We start from the raw sequence: 15,818 nt of genomic DNA, 5'->3' as shown, positions 1-15,818 counted from the left end.
AAATTCAGCTGTCTGATTGATGCCTCAAAATATTGTAAACAAAGTAGCATAGTTGGCTAGCTTATCATAGTCTAGGCTACTGGTTGGACTGTTCAGTTTCCCCCACATGTGTTTAAGTTTCAAGGTAGGCTGATACTTTTTCTCCTTGGGACAGCTCCTTTTAGTCTTGGAGATAGAAAACATTGGTGATGAGATGATCACTCAACTTGAATGCAAGAGTTTTAATAAAATGTGCAGCATGCTATGATGCTAAGCGGATTTCATAATAATTTAGCTAGTCGTCATTGCTTTTTTCACGATTGTGAATGTTTTATTTGGATTAAATGTGCATGTTGAGGGGTGGGTGTCCATTGAGTGTGCAAGAGAGAGAGAGAGAGAGAAAGAGAGATGGCCAAGCCGAGGAGGTTTACTTCTATATTGTTTGGTAAAGTTGCACGCATAGTCTACAATGAAACAGGCGAAAGAAATGTATGCTCTCACCCGAAAAGCGTCAGGTGCACCATTGCAACCTCAAATATTTTCAGTCGCATTCTTACAAATCTTGGCTCGCGTCTGCCACTCTGAAACACTATCTCCGTCTGTAGGAATGCATACGCTACTTTTTACTGTGTTGTAATATTGTAACACCCACAATATTTGAGTGTGTCTACATTCGCAAAGCTGACGAAACGGACTCGGCAGAACATGAAATTTAAGACCTCCTCATCGGAAATTCTAGAATTCAAGACATTTTAAGACCTTGAAAATCCAAAAAAATAAATAAGACTTTTTAAGACTTTTTAAGGACCCGCAGGGACCCTGTTCAAATGCAAATTAAGTTGAATGGGCTTTTTGAATGGGCCTGCTGCAGGTGAGAGGACCGAAATCCTAGGATTTTCTTTTATTGTTTTTACAAAGTGCCATAGATACATTCTCTTTTAACACATATATTTGGAAACTAGTTGATTAAAGGTTTCTAATGGAGTCACTTATATGGTTATGGTTATGGTTATTTAGCAGACGCCTTTGTCCAAAGCGACATACAAATAAATAACAATACAAATTAAATAACTGTGAACAATTACAATATAGGGAGAATAGCAATATTATCAATAAAACAATCATTAAAGCACTAATCTAATGAGAAATAAAACAATGAAATGAGAATAGCAATCAAATAAGTCACTCAGTTAATTATATAATAACAATAACTATAGCATGGTATGGCTAAATTTAAGGACAATAGCAGAATAAATGTCAAATTCTAACAATGGACAAATTATAACAAAACAATACTATTATACAAACCATAACACATAACAAACGCTCAAAAGACTAAGTGCATATTAAACAAATATGTCTTAAGACCCCTCTTAAAAGATCCAAAACTGTTGCTGGAACGGAGAGCACTGGGCAACTCATTCCATTAACACATATGTGAAAATATATATGTTTCTAGGACAAAAACTAGCAGAGATTGAGATGTGTGTTTGGAAGTTTTTCAAACTGGTCTTTTGAAAATCTTTTTAAAAATAGTTGTGTTTACACTGAATTATAATAAAAAGTAATTTCATTACATCCACTTTAGTCTCATATAATTCTTGTGGAGGACCTCTAGAATGTAACCATATATGCCACTTTTGCATAGGTGTTTTTAGTTAGATGAAAAACTTAAAAATCTCAAGGTATAGCAGACTGCCTCAAAGTGCCTGAAAAGGCCTTGGACCTCCAAGTGTTAACCGGTTACCATTTTTTATTTTCTGGAACAAAAAAAAGTAAAGTTTCTGGTTTTGTTTCTGTTCCTAGCAAAACATCAAAAGATTCTGTTTTTTGTTTTCGTTCCGTGAACCAGTTCAAAGCCTTGCCTGTAAGGCGTCTTGATATACAGAATTAATTAACTGAGTGGTGAACACTCGACTCGCATCGGGGAGGTTTTTGCCTCTGTCTCCTCCATTATTTCTGCAGATCAGGACACCTTGAAGGATGTTATCCCTTACATAAATCCTCATGTCTAAGGTTATGGCCATGGGGTTCATGTCCTACAGTAATGTTCTCCCTCTGTATCTTATCTATATCGTTTTCAAATTTCAGTCTTGTAGCACTTGACACACCTGACAATTCAAGCTCCTGAAGTGAGCTACTTTTTATTGTTTTCAACTTTCAGACATGATCTGAGGGGATGATAAAACAGAAAAGACCGATCTAATAAGTTGTCTACATGGTGACATAAAATCAAGGCTGGTTCCAGCCTGCTACATTTGGGTGGGCTGGAAGAAATTTTGAGTGGGCAACATAGCAAAGCAGTCAAACTAGATCAAAATGGACATAAACACAAACAGCACGTTGAGATGGGTGTTCAGGCCTATGTGCTTCAGAGCTTGACAACAAAGGTTGAATTTACAGCAGTTTTCAAAGTACAGAGAGTGTGCTTAAAGCTTGTAGTGGTGGTCTTATCATCAATCTAAAGCTTTTTAAAATATTGCAGTTATGTACCAGCTAGTTGAAACTCAATGCCAGAGAACAATGATTATGTTTCTCCTGATGCATTCTTAGATGTTCAAATGATAATAAATCCCACATACCTTGGTGGACTTCAAACTGAAACATATGTTCTGCTGAAAGGAAGCCCTGTGAAAAGTCTACAGCCTGGGATCTAATTTCAGTGCATTCATGTTTCTGGTCAAATCTTTCAAAAAAATAAATATATATGTATATCACAAAACAGTTACAAATTGATTAATTGGCTAAAACTTAAAACAAAGGGCAATTTTACCTTGAGGCTGCAGCCGAAATGAACTGTGGTACTTCTGCTGTTTCACTCGTGTGGTGTATTCTCATCTTAAAGACAACGAGAGAAAAAAAATGCCTTATTAAGGGCCATCCAAAAATTACTGTTAAGTGGGTAGTGTGTTATAAACCCTCCAATGCCAACTGAACACCGATGCTCCCTTGTCAAGGGTGAGACAAATAATGTGGCATGTCATGAATACTCCATACAAATGTGAGTTCTGTGCACCTATAAACAAATACATGTTTGTCCCAAAGGTGAGTGCGGTATTATACCCTATGTGCTAATCTCCTGCAGATCCCTAGGTCTACCTGCAGGGACCACACACAGGGATTGAATGGTTCACTAACACTTGGTGATTGGTTTCGGGAACCTAAGAGGTGTCAGCGCCTAGTGACTCGTTTCAAAATTGAGACATTGATGATAGGCTAGGCCGAAACGTTTATCCTTGTTTGTCAGAGCCTGTAATACGTTTGCAGCAGTTACGCACCACAACCATGATTATTAGACAAAAGGCGCAGACGCCATCTCAACCTACGGCAAAACGAACAAGTCATGAAGTGCAGACCATATAAGGAAAAGGGCGGAGACAAGGACAGATGAAAGACAGGTTAACACAGAGCACATGGGAACAGAAAAGAAAACAAACACAGAACAATACACAAAATGGCCACGAGGGTGGCAGAAAGCCACTTAGGCCCCATTCACACATAACTTGAAAAACAGAGACTTTTCCCTTCGTTTTTGCCTTTCGTTTACACACAAACTGCGATTTCGCCTCTGAATACGATTCTTTCTAAAAAACTCTGACAAAAGTTGGTTTAGAAACTCTCGTTTCGCATATGAATGTGAACTGAGAAAAACGTAGACAGACACAACAGACGTAACCAGGGGCGGAGCTAATGGATCACTCTAAGGGGGGCGACCACCTGTGGTCTGCTAAAAAGTTGCCTTCATAGTAGGCTACTAAGATATACTAACGTAGCCTAGATAGCATTAAACAGCTGTGATGCTAGACTAACGTTCTGGCAAGCACACTAATTCCCTATCTGACCCATCTGAAATAACTCCTCTAGCTTTGCTGCCTCCATCCCATCCTTTCTGTTTTCGTTGTTTACTCATCCATGATGAGTCTTGAGTTAGTGAATTAGCAATGGATCTTGTGGAGGCTCTTATTAGTACTTTGCAGCCAAGAATCAGGCAGTGGCAAAGATTACTACAGGACAGGAATCTCTGGCCCTTTCCGAAACGGAGTCCCTACTCACTTCGACTCGGTTAGCAAGTGAACTTCCTTTTCAAGTCACACTTGTGGGTGCGGAGAACACTCGCATTGAAGGGGTAGGGGTTAAAACAGCGCTACATTTCGGATGCGCTTGAAGGGAAAAGGAAATTGACGTCATATTTGTTTTCATAGAAATTATGAAGGCAATATCAAATCGCCAATAAAGATGTTCTGGACACCCCTGTGTATTAGGATATACAGTACATCCATCTTCTCTCCTTTCATTACTATGAGTGAGGAGTTGCATTTTATGCTTTATTTAACATCAAATTATAAAAGTGCTGTAAATGCGACCTGCACATGTGTTTAAATATTACAGCCTACTTCTGTACGACCTTGTACATCGACGACTATCAAACTAAACATGAGTTGTTACAATGTACCTTAAATCACGCTTTTGTCTGTAAAGGCTGTCATACGGACCAAAAAACAACTGGCAGGGAGATTACACGAGCTGCACGAACACGTGAAAATGGTTGCACCTGCGTTCCATGTCAGCATCCATGCTGACTTGCTCCTGGAGGCGTGGTAGCCCCTCTCTCTAGGCACTTCACTCGACTAAAATTTTGTTTCGGATGATACTCAATGTGGCGGACCCTCGCGTGAACGCGCAAACGAAGTGGAAGTGTGTAGGGCTAGGGTTTAGGGGCACGTTTCGGAAAGGGCCTTTAACACTTGGAGGTCCGGGGCCTTTTCAGGCACTGTGAGGCAGTCAGCTATACCTTGAGATTTTTAAGTTTTTCATCTAACTAAAAACATCTATGCAAAAGTGGCATATATGGTTAGGGCTGCACAATATATCGAATTTTTATCACGATAACGATATTGGCTTCCCGCGATCAAATTTGCGTTATCGAGCGATATTTCAAATGCATCACTCCGTCCATAGAACGCTGCACATTAAGGTATTTTCAAAGATCCTCAGCTTTAACCATAGAGAGTAAAATCTTCTCTGGTATTTTTTAAAAGCCACTCTAGCCACTGTCTGATCACGTGCCTCCATGAGCCAATCAGAGTTGCTCATGCACCGCGCAGTTTAGTTTCTAGATGTAGACACTCGTCGCAGAGGATAAAGTAATGTGGTGAACAACAGCAGGTAGCAGTCGGTGTAAAGCTATAAACAAAATTAACAGAGAAAACAAAAAATGTCTAACGTCCCTGCTGAAAAAAACAGCCTGACCAGCTAAAGGTGGTTTGCTGGTTGACCAGCTTGTTAACCAGCTTATTTGACCACCCTATGATGGCTAACCAGCTAGACCAGCAAAACTCTCGCGAAAACATACCTTCAGCTGGTTTACCCAGCTTATGATGGTAATTCAGCTGGTTTTGATTGTCGTACCACCTTAAGCTGGTCATTGGGGGCCAAGCAGCGAAGCTGCGAGGACCCCATTGTGTTTGTTAGTTTTCTTCTTATTATTATTATAAACTATTATTATTATTCCTCTGTGCATTGAAGTCAATGGCAACCCATAGAACCGACTGGTCAAAAGTTGTGAAATTTGGCACACTGATTGGGGACAGTCTGATGATGACTTTGACCAAGTGTCATGTCAGCAGCTCAAGCCCTCTAGCGCCTCCAACAGGTCAAATTTGGACGTGCGTTCACGCTCGTAACTTTTGACCCCTTGGGCCAATTTTCAAAAGTCAGGTATCATTGGAATCTTTGGACCAACCTGAGTTCAACACCGCCATGATGGATTTTCCGCCATTTTGGATTTTATCAAAAACACTTAAAATGTATTGGAGGTCAACATTTTTCTCTGATTCTCACCAAATTTGACACAGATCATCTTCAGACCAAGACTAATTCAGCTCGTGATTTTCGTCTTCGGAACTTCTACCGTTGGCCCAAAACAGCCAATCGAAACTCGCAGCGAAGTCGCCAAACAGGAAGTGGGCTCATATCTCAGTAACCCTTGCACGCATTACAGCCAAACTGGGTACATGGACTCAACACCCCATTAGACGGAGGCTCAAGAAATTTGGTGACCTTTGACCTCTAGGGGGCGCTGCAATTAGCAAAAAGGCATTTTGGCCTGTAGCTGTTGATGTGTTTGGAATTAAAACTTGCTACTGGTGTCTGGTTATACTTTGGAAGGTTCTTAGGCTGACCCAACTCAACTTGTGACGTCCACGTAATTAATTCGGCCGCCATTTTGGATTTAATCAAAACCACTTAAACATTTCCTAAGGTTGCAAAATTTGTCCGATCTTCACGCATTTTTATAGGGATGATATTCAGCCCGAGTCTAATATAGGCCTTGCTTTTCGGAGCGACATTTTAAACCGTTCGCCCGCAACAGCCAATCGAAATTGGCGGCAAAGCCGCCGAACAGGAAGTGGGCTCGCATCTCGGCCAATCTTGGGTTGTTTGACATCAAAATTCTTGTGACTGCTTAAAACTACATACCTGACGTAACAGCATTGAGTTACCGTGGCAACTCTGGCCTTTTGACCTGCCTGCTTGGCCCCCACATTGCTGCTTGCAGCTATATTTTTAGTTGGTGTTGCTGGTCTACATTGCTGGTTTTTACTGGCCACGCCAGCTTATGTTGGTCATTCTACAAAACCAGCTTGACCATCTTTGTCAAGCTTGACAGGCTGGTCACCAGCATGACCATCTTAAACCAGCTGTATCCCAAACGACAGGCTGGTCACACCAGCACGACCAGCTTCCTCAGATGGTCACGCCAGCATGTCTAGCTGGTGGCCTAACCAGCTACACCAGCAAAGACCAGCAATAGCTGGAAGAAAACCAGCAAAGACCAGCTAAAACCAGCTAAAACCAGCTACCAACCTAAGCTGGTTTCTTGCTGTTTTTTTCAGCAGGGGTGGCAGAGGGCGAGGGCGAGGCCGGGGAGCTTGTCCCGAGAACTGGATGGTCATCCATTGCGTGGAAGCATTTTGGGTTCAAGGCGAGTGACACAACACAAGAAAAGGTGATATGCAAAGAGTGCCGTACGGTTGTGTTGGCGCCACAAAGAAACACAACGAACCTCTTTAGCCACTTGAAAACACACCATAAAGTTCATTACGATGAATGTATGAGGGCCAGGAAATGCGTTGCAAAGACTAATAATCCCACAACATCAACGCAGGCATCCAACGAAGCGAGCCTCTTTAGTGCATCGCCATACCCAACCACCTCCCAAAGACACCGTGAAATAACGAATGCAGTCGCATTTCATTTGGCCAAAGACATGTGCCCAATAAACACGGTGACAAATAAAGGATTCAAATTCTTGGTCAACACTCTAGACAAAAGATACGTGATCCCCTCTGGCAATTTTTTTCCAAGGTGGCTCTACCTGCAATGTACAAAAAACGCAGTGGGGAAATAGAAAGCGATCTTGGCAATGTAAAGTACTTTGCAACTACAACCGATCTGTGGTCAAGCAGGACAATGGAGCCCTACATGAGTTTGACCATTCATTACATCGACGAGGATTTTGCAATGCAGAGTCGATGCTTGCAAACGTCTTTTTTCCCGCAAGAACACACGAGAGAGTCAATTGCCCAGGGTCTGAGGGAGGCGATGGCTTCTTGGAGCTTGCAGGAGGAGAGGCTTGTTTGCATTACAACAGATAACGGAGCGAAGTGGTGAAGGCAGCTTCCCTAAATAATTGGACTAGGCTCCAATGCTTTGGCCACAGACTCCACCTGGCAATAGGTGAGTAAAGGTTATATGAAAAAAAAAACAAATGAAAAGAATTGCATATTCATTTAAAAAATATAGAATTAATTGGTAACACTTTATTTTAATGTGTCGCTGTTACAGTGTTAATTAGGTACAGTGGTACAACCTGTGTTGGATAGGTTTAGATTATTTGGGCTATTCATTATTCATATTTTGTTTAAAACACTCTTCAAGGAGATGGGCACAACTGATCCCCATGGTGAGACTGCTGAGGTCGAGGATGCACCCACTACAAAAAATAAAAAGACCTTGGGGAGTTTCTTCAAGACTGCTGAGGGAGCCACACAAAGACCCAGTCCTCTCCAAGAACAACAAGCTATATCTTCTGAGCTACAGTCGTACCTAAAATCAGGTAACCTAGACAGTGAGGAGGACCCGCTTGACTGGTGGAGGGAACACCAGAGACTCTTCCCACGTCTCTCACAACTGGCAAAGAAGTACTTATGTATCTCGGCTACAAGTTCTCCCTCTGAGAGGGTTTTCAGCACAGGGGGGAATGTGGTTACATGCCTTCGCTCATGCCTCAAGCCAGAAAATGTTAACAGGCTAGTGTTTCTTTCCAAAAACCTGTAAACTACAGTAGTCTTTTCTGCATAACTCTGCCTTGAAATGTTCTAGTTTGGTTACATTCTGTTATGGAAGACTTTTTTTATTGATTGAATATTGATTGAGTTTTATTAACATCCACTATGCAGGTACAGTGTTAGTTTATATTTTGCTTCATAGCATATATTTACACAATGGAAACTAGTGCCCTGTTTTGCTACATTTTCTTTATTGTTTTATTCATTTCTATTTATTCTTTAAAGAGATGCCCTGAATTTTGGTGAATAAGAAAACCTATTTTCTTTTGTTGCACATATTTGTACATTACCAGGAATGTAGCATAATATGGATGTGAAAGCAGTTATAAGCCTATAGCCCTTTTTCCATTAAAAAGTTAATTTGCTTAAAAAACGATGCACATCAAAAGTTAGTGCGACGCATGTGATGGAAAATTACTTATATCGCTCTAACGTCGGTTTTGTCTTGATAAGTTAATTCGCTCGCCAGAGGTGGATTAAGGAGAGTTAAATCGATATAAATGTGATGGCATTGCTTCTTACACTCCCGGTGAGAATATAACGGTTGATGAACAGCTGTTCCCGACCAAGGCGCGTTGTCGCTTTACACAATATATGGCCAATAAACCAGACAAATTTGGCATCAAATTCTGGGTGGCTTCTGACGTTGAGACCAAATATATGTTGAACGCATTTCCCTATCGGGGGAAAGACGAAAGTAGGCCGGTCCATTCGCTATTCGCCATTCGCTATAACTATTGGACATAAGTTAACACTACGCCTATGAACGTATCTGTGTAGCCTATTTATTTTCAATTGGCTAGGGTCGAATGAAAAAGCGGGACAGATGCTCAATTTGTGTGAGGCGGGACAAAGGGTAAAATTGTTGTACAGTAGGCTTACAATGTAAAGCGGGACAGGTGGTCACCGTATTCACATCGTATTCTTCACCATGCATGCCACAGAGAAAAACGCAAATGCAAAATGTTCTCTCTGCTTCGCCTCTAGGTCTTTGCCAAGAGTAGGCTATGTTGCGGTCCATTCGCTATTAAAAGTGCATCTTCTCTTTTTCTTGGCCACACTGCCCATGGCTGCTTAACCTGACCGAAGAGCGAGAGTGAGTTTACCATTAGCGAGAGTGAGTTTACCATTAACGAAAAATAATTTCGCCAGCCAATAATTTTCTGAGCCAATCTGCGCCATCTGACAAACTTTGACTAAGCCAGTTAGACTTTTTGCATCTAAAAATAATTATATCATAGAGACACGCGAAAAATCTTCAGGGCCCGCGGTTGCACAAACACCAAAACCAAAGATTGATGATATGAACCAAATATTCTAGAACAGACGGATTTACAGCATTGAACGCGATAGGGCCAGGCTATTAGGCTGCGACTTCCACCGTTTCCTTTCTAGAGATTGCTGCACTGCTCACAACGCATGCAGTCTACAATGAGGTGAAATGTGCAGAACGTTGTCCAAAATAATACAATAACATTGTGTGTTGAGATCTAGTACAATATAGACATCTGTAGACATAAAGTGGCAACTAAAGCCATTATCAGTCATGAAAACTTTGGCGGCTGCAGGCACCATTAAGGTTTTGGCTGAGCCAGCTAGCCAGCCAACAACTTCACCAGCCAGCGGTTATTCCCAAAGCAAATGGCTTCGGGGTCTATACATAACACACTATCCATTGCAAATAGCCTATTTGAAACCGATCATTCCCCCTCCCCCATACACTCGTCTAGGCTACAGACATCACCGCGGCATTGAGGACTATTAACTGCCTCCCCACCCCCTCTCTCTGTCCCCTGTAGGCTGTAGGCTGGCTAGGCAACTTGTGGAAGAATGCGCAATCATGTTTCATCGCATATGCGCGTTTCAGAATGTTCGAATTCGCCAGCGTGCGTGTAGTTGTGTGAATGGAAAAGAATAGAATAGAATATAGCCTACTTTATTGATGCCTTACTCAAAAGTACTTCAGCCCTGAATAGGTCGGGGATCGAACCAGCATCCCTTGGATCATGAGGCTGTAGCTTTTACCAGTTGGCTACGCCTACACTTCGCCAATGTGTTAAAATGTGTGTCTCAATCCTGAATCTCGAATTCACATAGAAGTTAGCTTAAATTGTAGAAACAATAGGCCTAGGGCCCATAGCTTTTTTTCAGCAGACATCGCAAACATAGCCTACACATTCGCAAAACGGAGAATATCTTTCACTCGCGCATATGCCTGCTCAGCATAGCTCTCTCTATCTCCCTCCCTCCGAGGTAGCTAGACCCTAAGATGCTTCTCCCTAAATGAATGAAAATTGGTGTTGGGTCGACATTTTTCATCCTTCCCCTCCCGTCGGGTCAGGCTCCTATCGCAGAACGCATGCCTCCATTTTAAAATAACATTTCTACGTAGCATAGGCTACAAAATGTAAAAACGAAATATAAAAAATGAAATACTATGAAAAAGTTGAAAGTGAAGTTTGCTTAAGGTTTGTTCAAGAACTCTTCCAGAGTTTTTACCTCAAACAACACAAATGAACACTAATAAATTAACAGATAACTCAAACGTGCTGTATGTCATAATGAAACAACTACAGACTATCAACAACACGGTCTGACACGAATGACGCATGGCTTAGTGCAAACTGAATTTATGACCAAACGATTTGATTCGTGCACGAAGCGCCATCTAGCTATCATTATGTGTAAGTAACAGCCTCCCATTCTAAGGACTCAGCGGTCTTTTGACCGCCTCGCCGCGCTTTAAGTAGTTCACACCAGCACAGCGCTTCTAGTAGGTCGTCAAAGCGGTCAAATGACCGGGGCGCGGCGCTTCTAGGTATAAGTGGGTCAGAACGGCCCGGCGCTTCCAGTGTTAATGTGTAACAGTCAACACAAAATAGGCTACTCAAACTAAACACATTGTCATTTTCATCTCATCTGTATAAACTGTTCTTGGTATAGAGACATGCAAATGTTAAAATTGGCTGTTAAAAACTTCTCATTTATTAGATAAAACGTACAACTTCTACCGTTTACCACCATTCAAACTCCGTCTGAACTAATTAGTTTATCGTGGGGAAACTGGGGACCGTACCACTTTGAGTAAATAGAGGGGTTTCGCGGGTGACACGATTTTGGCAGGGGTGTTTCAATGTATGTCACTAATATGGGATTTTTATCTGCAAAATTGTTTTTTGCTAGATTTATTATTTAGTCTTAACTGTGAACTTGAATTTGAATGCTGTTTCAAGTTGCTGATAGTGTACAACTGTTTATTTTTAATACTAGTAATATAATCAATAATGATGATAATAATAATAATACACTGCCTTTATATCTATGTGTTATTTTGTTAGATTTTTTTTAGGAAAGTAATGTTTAGTTAGGGAAAGAATGTTTAAGTGAAGCCTGATGCCTTTAGTCTTTTCCACATGGTGAGGTATACAGTTTATTAATTAACAATGGTATCGGATCAGTATCGGATATCGACCGATACGCAGAGCCCAGGCATCGGTATCGGGACTGAAAAAGTTGGATCGGTGCATCCCTACTATGGTCAAATTTGTACTTTATTTCATTTTTTTCCCTTTATACTATGCAGTGCTGTCTTTTCCTTTTCATGTAGCACAATGACAGGGTCTGTCAACAAATTAGAGTAAAAAAAACAGTAGTGTAAATGTGAATATGTGAATCAGCCTTTATAAACCGCTCACAAAAAGTAAGGAAACTTGACTTTGGCCCATTATATCTCCCCTTTAGTAATACCAAACAGTAAAGTGTTTCATATCATTTTTATCATTGGGTTGTCACCTTTACAATGAGGTATAGCTTGTAAGCATAGGGCAATCATGGAATGAGCAATACAGCCAAATGTCTGAGTAGTGCCAACCAAAAATGTGCCAAAATGGCCAGTAATAGGGTTCTGCTGCCAGACATCTCGTTTTGGGCTTCAAGTGTGACCAGGTGAGTTTAGATACCGGGACGAGATTCTGGAGCCAGTGGCAATTCCATATCTCCAGAATATGGGACCAAATGTCATCCTCCAGGATGACAACGCTCGCCCCCATAGAGCTGGGATCATCAGAGAGTACCTCCAGAATTTGGGAGTGGAGAGGATGGAATGGCCTGCCCGTGACGTGAGTCCAGACAGCTTGGGCGTGCTGTACGTGCCAGAGTCACCAACATAACCAGGTTGGCTGACTTAACAGATCCTTATCGAGGAATGGAATGCCATCCCACAGCAGAATGTAGCCAGGTTGGTGACCAGCATGAGAAGAAGGTGCCAAGCTGTTGTGGCTGCATATGGATCCTCTACATGCTACTGAGGACCCTGACACTGAGTATAAAATGAACGAATGTATGACTAACATGTTTTGTTTTCCTCATTTCTGTGGGAGAGTGCAATTGTCAATGCTTGAAGTAACAAAGGTGAATTCCAACAGCATAACAGAAAATGACATAAAACACTTTAGTGATTGGTATTATTAAAGTGGAGATATAATGGGCCAAAGTCAAGTTTCCTTACTTTTTGAGAGCGGTTTATATAAATAAAGGCTGATTCCATCTTGTCCTGTGTTTCTTTATACTAAATATCTGGGTTAAACCAGTGACCTCTGAGAAAGGTCAGCTGACAACAAGGGAAAGTCTTTGTGGCAGCATGGAGAGACAGCTGACAGGAGGGAATAGACCCCAATGGGACAGTATTGGGCTAGCACCCCATGTCTGTAGCTTTCGCATGAGTACCATGTTGAAAAGCACCCGCTATTGCTACGTCAACATTAATGAAAAGAATACCCTCAGAGTCTGCGAGAGTGAGGGCGCAAGAAGACTCATCGGCTTAACATACGGCATCAGACCCTGGACCGGAAACGACTACGAGACACAGTGCTGTACAAGAGATTACCATGTCATCTGCAACAGCTGCACCGGCAGTAGTGGGCCACAAGCTGCAGAACTGCGTTTGCGGGTGGAGTAAAGTAACATCACATTTGGGACTAAGGATACACCAGGGAAAGAAAGGGTGTTTGAGAGAAGGGCCACAGAGGCTTCGCGTTGACTACTTTTTAAGAAAGGTGTCAAGTCAGTCGAATGAAGCACAGCAACAGGACGTAAACCACAGCTGTATCCTTCAGATGTAACAGCATCTTTCTCGTAGCATAGGCTACTGCATTTTCTATTCGTAGTCCTCCGGTTAGAAAATTATGCTCATTGCAAACACAATATCGATTGATTTTATCCAATGGTGTTGTTGCAGGAATGCCGAGGGCAGCAAGCCAAAGATTTCTTTGTTCCAATGGTTTTGGAATTCTGTGAAACATTATGTTCGTGGTACGGGTTGAGAATGCTCCTTTCTTTGCCGCACATCGGGAATCCCGAAGGTTCGGGACTTTGTAATTAAAACTGCAACCGCAAGGGGGCAACATAAGACCGCCCTAATAACATGAAGGTTCGGCTCATGCCAGAAAACACGGAAAAACCCGAAGACACCGCGCTGGTGACAAGCGGAGAAAAGAGACATGACGCTCGGCATGTCGATTTTTCGAATGTTTTACAGCCTACCTCACAGCTCTCTCACGCGACGTAGCCTATAACTCAGTCAGTCCAGCAGAGATGCCAGAGCAACGTTTTGGTCAATGGAGAGGGAGAGAAATGCTCCGCATATCCGTCTCATTTAATCATTAAAATGAAGGTGATGACTGGCGAAATTAATCAAACGACGTTTCAATAAACCATTGTTGAAATTAATGAAAATGGTTGTAGAAAATCGCTTATAGGCCTATCAGAAGGAAATAGCCTTCAATTCAACCTGAAAGACTCAATAGGCAACCCTAGATTAATTCATTAATTCATTACGGTTACAAGACCGCATTTCCATGAATAGGCTATTATTGTCAAGGCGAAGACGAAAGAGATGGACAAGATGGACATTTAGGCTACATTTATATGCTAGGAATAGTACTTAGAAATGTGTATAGGCTATTTTAAAACGGAGGCATGTTCATTTTAACCGGCGACGCAGGGTACATGTACCCAGCACTTGTTATCACAGATTTTGCCCCCACCACTTTTGACAACTGAAAATAAAATGTATTTAACAGAAATCTCTTTAACCCTATGAGCCCAACGGACGCAAAGTGCGTCAAAAAACGCACACATTTTCTTTGTTACATTGCTCCGCTATTATTAGTCACAGCGAGATGAAACATATTGCAGGAAAGAACAGAACCGGGGCTTTCCAACGATACTAGACACTTGTCTGTACGATCAAGTATGAAAATAAAATAAAATGATGAAGTTAAATCAAAGTATATCATATTTACAGTCTATATTGCTCTGCGTTCACCGGCGCATCCAGAACTCTCGCTTGAATTACTCGCGGACCACGGATCGCACAGACATGACACGTATATCAAACGAAAGAGGAGAAGCAGAGCTTTGCATTGATACCAAATACATCGATCATTTCGTGTGATAAAATCAGACGAAGTTACAAACAAATAATAATTTCATATAGCTTTGGCTACCTTTACTCTCGTTTGATTTCCTCGTGAAACCGCTATCAAAAAGATATGGCACGCATGTCAGATGAAAGAGGAGAGCTAGAGCTATCCACAGATACCAAATACAACCTTCTAGGCCATAAAACAGACGAAGTAACAGCAAAATAATAACTTCATTTAGCTCCACTTACCTCGTGTTTTTGTGTGGCATAATAGCCTATGTTCATAATCCAATGTTATCATGTGTTTCTCTATGACAAGTCACGTTCATAACACGGTTTTGAGATCCTAGCAAACTCCTGCATGGTATCCAATTCAAGACTCATATTGCATCCAAATTTGTTTGACAAATAAACACTTTTTGCCTTTACTTTGTTCATTGCAATGCAGTAAAACAAATATTATAGAGAATCATCATCTGTGCACGTCATGTGTGCTACCGCAAACAAGTCATGTCAGATCAGCTAGTGTCACAAATATGGAGCGCAAAAAGTGCCAAAAAGTCATTTTTTCATCACTAAATAAAAATAGCCATTTATTTCTGGAAGGCACACACCACATGTTTCTGTAAATTGCTCATAATCCAAAAACATGGGGTAAGTGGAGCTAAATGAAGTTATTAGGCTATTTTGCTGTCACTTCGTCTGTTTTATGGCCTAGAAGGTTGTATTTGGTATCTGTGGATAGCTCTAGCTCTCCTCTTTCATCTGACATGCGTTCCATATATTTCCGATGGCGGGTTCGCGTGTAATTCAAGTGAATGCAGAGCAATATAGACTGTAAATATGATATACTTTGATTTAACTTAATGATTTTATTTTAGTTTCATACTTGATCGTACAGACAAGTGTCGAGTCTCGTTGGAAAGCCCCGGTTCTGCTCTTTCGTGCAATATAGGTCTCATCTCGCTGTGACTAATAATCCCGGAGCAATGTAACAGAGAAGAATGGGTGTGTTTTAGACGCACTTTGCGTCCGTCGGGCTCATAGGGCTAGCCAGCCAACTC

General features: G+C 41.5%; 1 protein-coding gene across 2 annotated transcripts in view; it reads right to left on the bottom strand.

The window, feature by feature from the left end:
- Positions 1–15,818, bottom strand: part of hfm1 (helicase for meiosis 1) — a 276,877-nt gene that overhangs the window by 18,838 nt on the left and 242,221 nt on the right. For both annotated transcript variants that reach the window (XM_062517215.1, XM_062517224.1), the window contains 2 exons: positions 2,753–2,817; positions 2,562–2,665 (listed from right to left, as the gene is read on the bottom strand). In XM_062517215.1, coding sequence (XP_062373199.1) covers positions 2,562–2,665; positions 2,753–2,817 — 169 coding nt within the window. The remainder of the gene's footprint in view (positions 1–2,561; positions 2,666–2,752; positions 2,818–15,818) is intronic.

Source organism: Sardina pilchardus, chromosome 2 (assembly GCF_963854185.1).
Source record: "Sardina pilchardus chromosome 2, fSarPil1.1, whole genome shotgun sequence".
NCBI lineage: Eukaryota > Metazoa > Chordata > Actinopteri > Clupeiformes > Clupeidae > Sardina > Sardina pilchardus.
This window is presented reverse-complemented; position numbering and strand designations above follow the sequence as displayed.